This window comes from Gouania willdenowi, chromosome 14 (assembly GCF_900634775.1).
Source record: "Gouania willdenowi chromosome 14, fGouWil2.1, whole genome shotgun sequence".
NCBI lineage: Eukaryota > Metazoa > Chordata > Actinopteri > Blenniiformes > Gobiesocidae > Gouania > Gouania willdenowi.
The window spans coordinates 16,260,816-16,273,834 of record NC_041057.1 but is presented as its reverse complement, the minus strand read 5'-3'; the positions used below and the strand labels follow the sequence as shown (position 1 = coordinate 16,273,834).

At 40.5% G+C, this 13,019-nt stretch overlaps 1 protein-coding gene across 1 annotated transcript in view; it reads right to left on the bottom strand.

The window, feature by feature from the left end:
• The window catches only part of zbtb16a (zinc finger and BTB domain containing 16a), a 155,895-nt gene that overhangs the window by 59,573 nt on the left and 83,303 nt on the right, over positions 1–13,019 (bottom strand). Inside the window, exon 4 of the mRNA XM_028466181.1 lies at positions 201–287. Coding sequence (XP_028321982.1) covers positions 201–287 — 87 coding nt within the window. The remainder of the gene's footprint in view (positions 1–200; positions 288–13,019) is intronic.

Below are 13,019 nucleotides of genomic sequence, written 5' to 3'. Positions count from 1 at the left end.
AACAACTCTAGTCTGCCAATATTTTTGTCTCGTAAACTCATTACTGTTGGGTTGGTCGTGACCAGTATGAGATGAACTTTGTCAGATAATCAAGGGCAGGGAGGGTTATGGAGAGGAGGAAACCTGACATGCCTCTAATTTGAATGAAGTTCTTATTTATGAATATGTTCATGTACAGGATGCAGCACACGTGTTCCTACCTGTGTGAATCTGCCGGTGAGACTCCAGCGATTCCTCCGTCTGGAACTGGGCGCCACACTGATCACAAACGATGGCCTTTTCCCCAGCTGGACAAAACGAGACATAAAGATAAAGACGAGTTACAAACTTGCCTTCATAAATCACAAACCAAAACGAACCCAGTAGAGAACGAGCCAAATGGCATCGCAGAGTGTTGTTAAAGCTGGAGGTTTGCCACCATGATCTCGTCATTGCACAAGTAGATGATAAACTATAAAGAACAGCGTGTACCGGCCCTTTGACCGGCCTGCTTTTCAGGGAAAATCATTAAAAAAAACATTTCCAAAAGGGAGTTCATGAGTATGAGTTTATGGAGACATAGAATTAACACAAATCTGCTGCAGTAACTTGGACACATGGAGTGAAACATAAAGGAAAAAACAGAGATTAACAGTTAAACATCATACAATTCAGATCCAGATGTTTGTGAGTGAATGCTTGGCAGATTCTCTGTGAGCAAGTTTCCCATAACACCTGGAAATGATAAATTAGAACACATTATTATTATTATTATTATTATTTAAATGATTGGACTATCTGGTCCGGTTTCATCAAGTCTTTATTTAAATGGGGGATATCTTAATGTAACCACAGCATTCAACTAACATTGATCATGCTTTAGTTTTACACAGGCGGTTTCCGTAATGTAGTAAAATATTGCGTTTTACTCATATACTAATATACATTATGCAACTGAGGCTACATCTTTGGCCTATAAGGCTTGGTGATATATATAGTGACGTTTTATTTTATGAAATTGTATGTTTTAATTTCTGATGATTGATTGATTCTGATTACTGTTTATTTAATATATGCAAATATATATATATATATATATATATTTATATATATATATATATATATTAAGATTTTAATTGATAGAACAAGACAATATTGTCAATATTGATATGGCTTTAGAGCTTTTTTTGTGCTTTTAAGACTGCGGCTACTTTCCCTATTTTTCCCCACTAGTTGTACAGTGACTGACATGGATGACGGCAAATGTGTGTCTGTGTGTGTGTCCCCCAAAAGTGAGTTTGCAGAAAATCCTGAAATCCAGTGCTTCAAAAAGGTTAGATCTCTTCCAGCATCTTGATGAGCAGCATGAGGTACAATAGGAAAAGTGAGTTTAACTTCTGCTGTAACGCAGAGCGTGAAGTCTGTCAAGGCTCCTGCCCTGAAACAAGCCAAGCGACACAACTCACACACACGTGCTGTCCCTTAGAGAGAGACACATACTAAAGTGGGTCACATGCTGTTGCTGTGCAGCTGGCTGTTACTGAAAGTACCTGCGTGGCATTTTGCAGCAGTTACTTTGACTTTACTGTGTAAAGAATAAAGATTGAGTCATCTTCACTCTCATAAGTAACTGTCACAGATTCATCCGCCCCCAAAGATCCAATCAGTGCTTGAACGATCATTATTAGTGTAAGCGGCAATAATGTATCTTTATAAATGGGCCACGGTGTAATGTTTAATGAATTTCTTTTTGCTTATTTGCAGGCCCATTTGTTTCTAGATGCTGGAATGAAGATTGTGATGCAGATTTGGATGAATTTTCTCCACTCTTCTTTATGAATGAATGTTGTGTAACAGGACAAAGTAATGACTGAGGAAAGCATTTACACAGCGTGTCATTGCAGGTCATATCAGATCAGCTTTAGGCAAACAACTTTCTATGATTTGGCAGCCGGTACTGTACATGCCATTCACACACACATAGAAACACTCTTTCTCCCTCTATGCACATTTTTTAACATCTGGATATTATGTGCACTTTTATCGCATGTACGGAGCAGGCCTCGGTTTGTTCTTGGAACAGGCTGCTGGGTTTCAACACCACCAGAGAGAGAGGGAGAAAAAAAAACAGGAAGAGGATTCTTATGTGACGGAGAAAAAAAAAAGAAAAGTGGGAAGGTGGCTTGTGTGGTTTTGCAACCGCATTGACATTAGGGAACAGCTTGTACTGTAATAAGCTCTACCAAAAGAAGAAATGACACGAACCGTACATGACAGAGTGTGCCTGCCACTGCACAGCTTATGCAACAAGTTATGCAAAAGATTGTTTTGCTGCACAAGTAAGCATGACAAGATGGTAAGCCACTGTAATGTGAGCTATAATGCCAGAACATCCTGGGTCCATCTGTGCCATTCAAACACTTCATTTCCATCAAACAACTTTCAGTACATAGGCTGCGCTGCATATTGAAGAGGCCTAATTTGTAGATTGGAGCGTATGGTGCGCTGGTGTCAAATGCACAGATGAGCATATGGTGAAATTAGCTGGCAAAGAGCATCTACTTAACCTTTGGAGAAGAAGACATGGAGAGAAGATGTCGACAGAACTCTGCTCGACACACCCCCACTGATGTCGCTGATTTGCATTAATCACACGCTGCCTCGTCTTTAACACCAGATTCATCACTGTTGGATTGCTAATTATTATTTTCCCATGTTGCTCTGCTAACCATCACTGGCCTTCTTGCTTTTATCGATCGGAGCTCATTGATCGCGCCCGAAGAAAACAACTGGGACAATTTTATGACCACAAGTGAGACTGCAATTCCCTCGTGTGGCACTGATGGGCTAATATCAGGACCTCACGTAAACACACATGAGGGTTTTACTCAAACAGTGTGTTTTCCATCCCAGTATCACTACGTGCCATCTCTCAGATGTGTTAAAGAAAGCTACCATGCCTTGATTAATCTCTCCAATCAATAATAGTCAAATTGCCGTTAACGTAGACATAAAAAAGTTAGTTTCACCACCCTAGGCTCGAATAGTCTCTGGGGCATTCCGATCAAACTGGGGCTGGGGCTGCACTCTGAAGCTTCCAGGTGTGCATGTGCAGGTTTGTTGAAGAATGAGACAACAAAGGGCCAATTGTGTTCAGTGAGTCTAATTTAGTAGAAGAAAAAAAGAGCGACTCCAGTGGCAACCAGCAGGATGTGATAAAAGCATCCATAGCAACTGTTAAAGCAAGCCTGGAGTTTTATGTATCCCTAACTCTCATATTCAAACCGGATTGTATTGGATTATATTAACTGGTGTCAGGGGGCTCACAGATGGCTTTAAGTCTAATTTGGTGCGGCACATAAACACATACACAACATGACAGAAAAATATACAAAATTACTCAAAAAACACATGAAATGGCAAGAAAACATAACAAAAAATAATACAAAATTACAAAATGGCCAAAACACTACAATATGACTCCTAAACATGCAGAACACCACTCCAAAGAGGACACAACCCACAAAACACCAAAATTAAACAAAACGAAAATACACAAAATGACAGAAAAAATACATAGAATGACAAAAAAGACAACTCAGAAAATGTCAAGAAAAAAAACCTAACATGACAACAGAAATACATAAATTGATCACAAAATTATACACACAAAAAAACAAAACAAACATAATACATCTCCAAAACACAAGCAACATAAAAAATAAAAAAACAACTCATAAAATGACTTCATAAATACACAAAATGACAGAAAAAAGAATAAAAATGTACAAAATGGTTCAAAAACACACAAACCTCATTCTTTTTCTTTAAAAGCTGCCATGAATTTTAATCATGTGGTTATAAAATAGGACAATCACATTGTTGTGTTTCCCCTGTGCTAAAAGTTGCCCGTTTCTAGATCATATGAACAAGAGAGTAATCAGTGCCACACTTGCAAGGTCACTTGGAAGTAATGGCTCAAAGACAGTGGTGCAACACAATAACCAGTCTATTGGGAGGCCAGAAGGCGTGTGCTAAATGGGGCAGGATAGGATTTTAGTGCAGGGCATGCCCCTGCTTGTGGCATGGGGACATAAATTGTCAGGAAGTGCCTGCGTGGTGCCTTGCTTCAAGGAGAATGGAGTTGTGCGAGGTCACCGTGGGGCAAAAAGGGGGGGGTAGAAGAGGGAGATCGCAAGAATCCATGCAGGGTACACGCCGTCAGGCAGCCACCCAGCCAGATGCCCGTCACTCTACTTCACTGGCTAAGTGCTAACAGGGGGCCCTCTACTTGGTAACGGCCTCCATCGGCCATGTTCAGTGCCAAATTAAAGTGATAAATCCTGAGGCCCCTTTGATCAAGCAGAGGAGTTTGTTGGTTCAGAGAGACAAGGGCACTAAAGAATAGGAAGGTTTAAAGACCTATTCTTGTCACGTGTTCCCAAACTAAAGTTTGAGTCAAACTCAGTTCCAACACACCATTAAAAAAGTGAAATTTATCAACAACCTGTGATTTAAATTCAGTTAATAAACCTCAACATCATAACCTCAAGTTCAGCCTTTTGCTGACAAAGAACACCATACAAAACCTTAATGTGTGCATTTGCATTTCTGATTTATGGAGTTGCTAACATGTGTGTGCGTGTGTGTGTGTGTTGGGTAGCGATCAGGTGCCACATGCCACTTCCCGTTTCACTTCCCTCTTTGAGATATCGGAGATATTGCACAACTGCTGTTGCAGCACAGTGAGTGTGACTCGGTTATTTCATAAAGGACTGTAAGGTGTAAGCGCTGTGCCAACCAAGGAAATGTCCTCTAGAACCCTGCGGCAAAAACTATTTCAAAACCGGTTGTATTGTTTTCAGGAAAGGAGGAACAAAATGCTGTTGTATATTGTTTTAATAAAGTAGAACATTTAGGTGCATGCAAGACTGAAGAGTATGATTGTTCGCACATTTCATGCACTTGTTATTTATTGTGAACATGCATTTTTATTTAGGGATGTAAAAAGCTTTGTAGGAAAACAGACCTGATGTTTTGCTTTGCAGACAATTCACTAATCTTTTGCTACCAGATACCTAAAGATCTACACAAGAGGCTAACCAGGGCTAATAAACTCCACAATGTACATCCCAGACTCACAACTTAGTGTTTAACTGAAGCAGCGTCTTAAATGAAAGACGGAACGTCTTCAAGCGAAACCCCATCGCATAAATTATCTTTAGATGATCAGTCTAAAGCTGAAATATTAACTCATTCAGTGCCAGCCATTTTCAGAATTTCAACCCCCCTCAGTGCCAGCCGTTTTAGAGCATTTTGATTGATTTTTAAAGACCCACAGAATATTTTGTATTTTGACAATCTGAAATCTGACACCAGATTCTAAAAGATTAAAGTCTCTACTTTTGTTTGTAGCTTGTTTAGTTTTTCCGTAATCAGCAGTTGAGTAGAGCAAGTTTTACACATATCACCAGTTTCAGAGCAAAAAGCTGAGAAAACAGGCTTTTTCTAAAAAAAAAAAATCTCTCGTGTGACTTTGAAGCATTTTTTTTGCTTTATTGAAAACTACAACATCTGAAAATTAGTTTTCTTCTTCTAAAAAAAAAACAACAACACTGAGACAAGGCTTTTGATGGCAAAATTATTTTTATTTTGCTATCTGGCTCACAGTTGTCAACCTCCTGTCAATCACACAGATGTAACTTCCACCTCTTCCCGACATGCAGAGATGACCTGTTTGGCCCGGTGAGTTGATGGTTTTATCTCACGATCGCAGCATAATCAATAATCCACTCAGGTCCACACATGTTCTGTGTTATTATGTGGTGCTGTGAGCTGCTGGATACATCACAATATCACTTCATAGCGCCATAATCACCCCCGTCCCTGCTTCCTCCTCCTTAGCTAATGGTAGCATCAGTAGCTAATCTCTCATCTTTTTTTTTTTTTTTTTTAAGGATTTTTTTGGCTCTAGTGGCCTTTATATGACAGTTGCTTGACAGGAAGGGGGTTAGAGAGATCAGGGAATGACACGCAGGAAAGGGTCCCAGGCCGGGAATCGAACCTGGACCCGCTGCAGGTGAGGAGCTACAGCCTCGGTACATGGGGCGGGCGCTCAACCCACTGAGCTACACACCGCCCCGATCTCTCATCTAAAGGTGCGCCGCTGCCACCTTCAGGGCACCAGTTGGTCACTACATCACACTAAAGCTTAGATATTGATGAGGGACCTCCGCCTGGGTGTTTTCTAGTAATCTCCGTGATAAAACGGAATTTGACAAGTTTTCTCGTCAATGGCACTGAGCGTTTGGATTTGAAATGACAAATTATCTCGTCAATGGCAGTTCAACTTTGTGTCAGAAATTTCCTCCGAGTCATTTATATAACTTTTAGCCATGTGGGCATCGCTATTTTATAGATTTCAGCCAATCAGGGTTCACATGTTGACATTACGTGAGGCTAACTCTTCGTATTTCCATTGAGCTAGCATCTGGTACAATCTACAGTATCTCTTGGCAAACGGTTTGTGTGTGTTGTGATACACAAAGGAAGATGAAAAAAAAGGCCCCAGCCCCTGATGTAATTGCTTCATTTGGAAACATCAACAAACACCATCATCGAAACTCACATCACCAGCAAAGTGATGTGATCGCATAATGCCGCTATTCACAGGCTCTCCTCATTCAAAGGAATATGTCACAGGCATAAAAAGGCTCCGATTGTTCACAGAAATTCGCCCTTGTTTTCTTTTCAACCGCTAGATATTTATTTAATTTGTTGTTCCAACCTATTTTCACTCACAGGTAGTGCCTTCGCAACTTGCAAAGGATGTGCTTCTCTAGGGGATCGCAGTCCAAATAGAATCTTTCATCAAAGACTGCTAAAGAATTAAAAATGGGAGCAAACGTGCATGTGTGTGTGTGCAAAAGTAGGCCGCCATCAGGACGCACGAGCTAAAACGTTAGATCCGGCAAAGGGAGGTGGTAGATGGAGAAAGGAATCTTCAGGTCATGTTCTAATACAATAAAAGCACTATTGTCTGACTTAGTTTACTGACATGGGGAAAACAGAAACAGAAAAACACATGCAGCTTTGCAGACAGTCGCAGTCTGTTTCCTGCAGCGCAGTCATGCACATATGCTGATGAGTCAACGATGGCATGACACCATTTAGCAACACATAACAATGGTGCTGGACTGCTATGCTCTAATGCGGTGTTTCAGGTTTATTACTGTACAATCTGATTTCCCACACATGTACAAATGTAAACAGAGTGACTAACTGGAGAACGAGTAATACATTGGAAAAAAGCTTTAAAAATAGAGTAAGTTATTGTGATTTTAAAGGCAGCACAATGTTTTGGTTCCATGTGGCGTCATCATAAGGTGCATTTAAAGGGTACCTATACTAGTCATGTTTACAACATCAGAAATGTTTTATGTATTTTCAATAAACAAAAATATGCACGTTTATTCAACATTTTTTCTTATAATTCCATTACAAAGTATATTTAATACAAGGGGACTTTTTTATTTTATTCAGTGACTTCCCTTATTAGGTCATACTCAACAGTTTAGAGCAAAAATACACAAAATGACTCCAAAAATGCATGACATGACAAAAACATATACAAGAGCAGAAATACACAAACAGCAAAAATACATAAAAATACAACACGTATAAAAACACACAAGATGACCACAAATAACCTGAAAATTAAACAAACAAAAATATTCCAAATGACTCCAAAAAACAAAACAAAACAAGAAAACAACCTTTGTTCCTTTTAATGCTCATATTGGTTATTATTGTAAACGCTGACATAATTGTTGATAATGTGTTGTGACCCTCACTGTGATAAAAGCTTCCCATCTCTGATTTTGTGGCTTTTCTCCACATACGCTTTATTCATTTTTTAATGTATCACTACTGACAACACAATGATGCATGTTGGAGGTTATTTTAATGTGTCTGTAGCCATTATTGTGAATTCTGACACAGCCTGCAATCAGGTGTATTGTTTATGCTCTGGACGTGTAGCAGATCAGGAGCGAGCAGGAAAGAGACTGAATTTCATGGAAGAGGTGACGGAGTCGGCGAGAATACTATAGTGATTCCCAGGAGGAAAATTACATTTGTGACAGCAGATTCAGTAAAATTATGTTGTATTACTGCCAGAACTTGATAGGGGAAAAATTTTGCTGACCGTGATATGGACGTTACTTGACTAAACCTCAAGTGTCTTACATGATCTTAAGTTACCCTTAAAAACGAGGAAAACATCATATTTGTGTCAGTTCACATTAAGAAATAAAAGTCCAGTTGCTTTAAACAGAAAACTTTCCTGATGAATAAATTAACATATTAATACATTCTCAGCCAAATCATCTCGTTAGGTGGATAAAAAAAGATTGAAATTAAAAAACTATTATTTTTATTCGTTCAGAACTACATCTACAAAAACAAACTAAAAATACCTCACCACGACTGCATGATAGTTAACCTAACTAATACGATTACCCGATACCTGAAAACGGATTGCATTGCAGGAACGCATGAGACTGCATATGCACCGTTTCCTGCAGGAAGTTGCTGAATGATGTGCACTCATGAGTCAGGGAGGCTAAATGGGAAATTAAAAAGGCTAATTACAGTGTACGTGTCAATGGCCGTCCAATATCACACTCAGTGGGTTTTAACAGTGTAAACAGAAGAGGAGAGGCAGACAGGCAGATTAGGGAAACTGTGTGTGTGAGTGTGTGTGTGTGTGTGTGTGTGTGTGTGTGTGTGTGTGTGTGTGTGTGTGTGTGTGTGTGCAGCAGAGGGAGGGAGGCAGGCAGACAAGCGCAGTCACTAACAAAAACATAGCCTGGCTGTTCATTCAGCCTACATAAATGGCTTACGTAAGAAAGTACTCTCAGTCCCAAAAAACAGCAGAAATCCATAAACACACACAGGGAGACAGACATAGACATCCCTATCCTCCTGCCACGGCACACACAAACACACTGATTTCACCACATCTGAAGGAACTCTCAATCACCCCCACACTGTCGAGTATAATTCCAGGATTCCATGCTTTATATCTTTAATTTTTACAACTAAAAGGTAGGAAAAAACCTCACCTGATCCCAGTGTTTAAAACTCAAACTGGCTTTTTCACACAAACACACACGCACTCCGAGGAACATACAGTCACAGTGTGCTGTCAGAACAATAAGTACAGACGCCATACACGTTCTCTCACCCCCTCCACTGTCCTCGCCTTACTCTACCTTCAGCGTTATAACAAGCTCAGCTGTACAGTTTTATTTACACGGCCCTCTTATCAGGGCTACAGCAGCACACAGGCTGCCTATTGGCGAGGACAGACTGTGGAACTGCCTGTACCCAGTCGTGGAGAAGGTGGAGACCGCCTTGCTCCCAGCACGGTTTTATCACTAGACTCGGAGAGGTCTGGACTCGTGCCAGGGCTGCCTCCGACAATGATAACAACACACGCTCGCTGACACACATATAGGATGAGTCTGCAATACAACACCACCAGTGCATTATTGCACAGCTCTTGCAACATACGTAACACTTCAACGGGAGTACATTTAAGGATGCATAAAGTTGTTTTCCTGCTCAAACAAATGTCAGTGACAGATGGCAACAAGCAGGAGGTTTTATCACCACATGCAATCGTGGCTGTGTTTCTAATGTACAGTAGGTTGGAAATGGTTAGAGCCTGAGCAACAGGGTAAACTCTCAGAAAGCGTGGACTGCCTGAAAGCTGCTAATATAAGCTATAATGTGTGACTGGTGTCACAAGGGCCACATGCGGTCCTCAGTGTAATTCTGTGTAAAACCAAAAACAAATACACAAAATGACTCCAAAAAGTCACATGGCCGCACGCGGCCCATGTGACAGTTGTCAGGTCTGCGCTAGTTTGTGATTTATTTAACTAATCATAGAATCTGTGGCTGTGTTCAAAATGTCATGCTAATGTACTACTCATACAAATTGTCCCGGGACCGGCTTCAAGCTAAAAACCAAACATCACCTTTTCAAAACAAAAGCATCTCGTCTGGTTTTCCATTCGTTTTTAACACTTTCGTAAATAGGGCTCTTGTTTTGATGGCGTACCTCCAAAACTCTCTGAAATGTCAAGATGAAATGTGTTTCCGTTAGTTTTATGGATCAAATGAGCACATGTTGATATTCAATTTGGTCACTTTCTCGCTTAAAATGATTTCAGAACTTTAAAGGTGGCGAATCAACGGAGATACTTAGCGTCAGTGTAGGCTGGAAATGTATCTTGGGAAACTAGGAAGTATATACTTCAGTAGGAACACTCATCATCCTAATCATCATAACCAGTATACAGTAGAAAGCACAGTATATACTCATTGAGTGTGTAGTGCATAGAACGTGTGTACGAGTATGCCATTTCAAACATAGCCAACACAAATATCGATATTCTGCACTATTGGAGAATCTACGTTTCCGTCTATGGAATGTAAAACAGTTGGTCCTTTGTTTGTTGTGTAGATAAGATGTTTTACTACCTCCTGTCTGAATAAAGACAATAAAAGACAGAAGAGGTTTGTGTACACAGGACAGAGAACAAAGATATGATGAAAACTGGATTTGCCAAAGAAGACGACTGGAAGTTGTGTAAATGATAGCGCAGTGACTATGAGACACACGGCAGCCCTCCCATATATCAGACAGTAACATAAACTCACACAGGCAGATATGACTTTATGGTGTACGGTATAGATAAGAGGGGATCATCTCAGTTTTCTTCAGGAGGCAAAGCCAGTGTAAACTACAGGGACGCGTTTGCCCCTGATGATGTTGTTATCGATGAAAAGGAAGGGGAAGAGGAAATCAAAGGAAGCTCAAGAAAGGAGGAACCAGATGAAGACAGAATATTCAGGTCGCATTTGACAGCTTTACGGTCTGTTGCGCAGAATGGGATGTCTAGGGACGTGGCAGAGCAGACAAATATTGACTCTACGAGCATTTGCAGGCACACCGACAGAGTGGAGAAAATACACCAGCCACTTCCACTCAAATTCTCCCCCTTCAAAACCAATGAGCTCACGGTGCGACATCAGTTACTGAGGTTTTTTTTTTTTTTTTTTGGCCAGCTCAGTCTCTTAATCCATATTGCCAGCAAACCAATTTGTTTGTTCAGTAGGTCACAGACAGTTTGCTGCCCTCGCCGCTCCCTGTCCACGGCTGCTGCTGCTGTTTATTTCTCACTTTGCCTTACTTTCTCTCAATGCTCAAGCCATTTCCAGAGCCTTTGCCCGCCGGGAGATGGAGGGCATCTCAGTCCACACAACCCCTCCCCCCTTCCTCCTCCATCCTTTTCCTGCACTCACTGTGTCCTTTCCACCTTTTCCTCTGCAACTCCTCACATTTTAAAAATGCAGTGACGTCTGAACAAAAGGCCAGCTACAAAACATGCATTACTGTTGCAACTTGGACCCCTGGTCTGACATCGGGCATACTCAAAAATACCCCACGTTCACTTAAATACACACCTTTATTACACTGATTCTCCACCGACATCAACTTCCAATAACAAGCCAAAACCAATGATACACTTTAGTGGTAATACCAAAATAAAAATATGGAAAAGTTATGATAATGCAGAATATCACAAGTAGTTATACTGACTTTATTACCCCATCCAAACAAAAGCATTTAAAAATAAAATAAATGCAGCTTTTACCTGCAAAACTCAAAATAAATTAAACAAAAAGTACAATTTTAAAAGAAAAATGAAGTTAAAATCAAACTTTCCTCTTACTAGTTTGTAAAAGTAACTTCTGCTGTCATCCAGGAGTTAAGAACTCCCGTCGTTAAAAAATGATACAGTATAGTTGGTAAGAAAGCAACTATCCTCAGTAAGACTATTTGCTCTTTTCTTCACCCTGTTGTGCGTTTTTTACAGCTCCTTCTCTGAAGCTAAAACCATCACCGGACAGGATGTAAAAGCACAACATGTCAGGGTAATGAGGACGTTTGGTCAGCAACTAACTTAATGCATTCAATCAGGATATTGTTAACAAGTGGATAATAAACAGTGTATGATCGCTCCTTAAATATCTTTTAAATTGATTTTTTTTTTTAATCAGATAATTAACTTTAGTTATTGGTACTTTTAAATTCTGCAGTTTCGGTTCAAAACGTGTTGGTTTTACCTCCAATGTCAAGGTTTTTTTTTTGCAGATATGAAACGACTGATACACTCACACCAACTTTAAGCCCTTCTTATAAGCTGATTTCTCCAGTTTGGAGTGAATTTTCCAAACAAACCATTTCCAGTTTAACGGTTTACGGGTGTCAGATGGTTTTTGTTTGTGATGCCCGAGGGGCCGACATAAAACTGTCTGCCTGCACGGTATCTTTTTGTTTGCAGGATGACGTTTTTCAACTTTGAGGGATAACACAGAGGCTGTAGAAAGGTGTAATTGTCTCCTCTGAAATATTGCCTTGTATAACCTGCCTCGACATTCAGTAAGGGCTATTACCCTGCTGCTGTCACACAGTGCATCCCCACATCTCAATAAGCCAGCCGTCCCTCTTCTCTCACTGCTCCCCGGGGTGAGAGGTGCCATACGTTTTCTGCTATGAGAGGTAAATGAGGCTCTGACATGAGTTCTGATGCTGCTCCAGGCCACAGAAGCTGAGCTATGCATGTGTCCTTTGTCATAGATCCATGGGACATATTTTTGGTTTAAAAGAGGAGACGAGAGGAACAAACACACTATCCCTGAGATAATGTATTAAGGCTGGGATACACTGTGCAATTTTTTCAATCGTTGTACTCAGCTCGAGCTCAAACTGTGCTACTCATGTGCAGAGCCTGAATGTACGCAGCTCACAATGCATGTTCTCACACTATATGGAGCGACAATCTGACACGATCTGACTGCTCACACTGTACGTTCATACACGACAAGTCGGGGTCTTGTTTCCGGAAATGCGACGTACAAATTAGAAGAAGAAGAAGAAGAACTCTGAAGTGTCGCTATTAAAA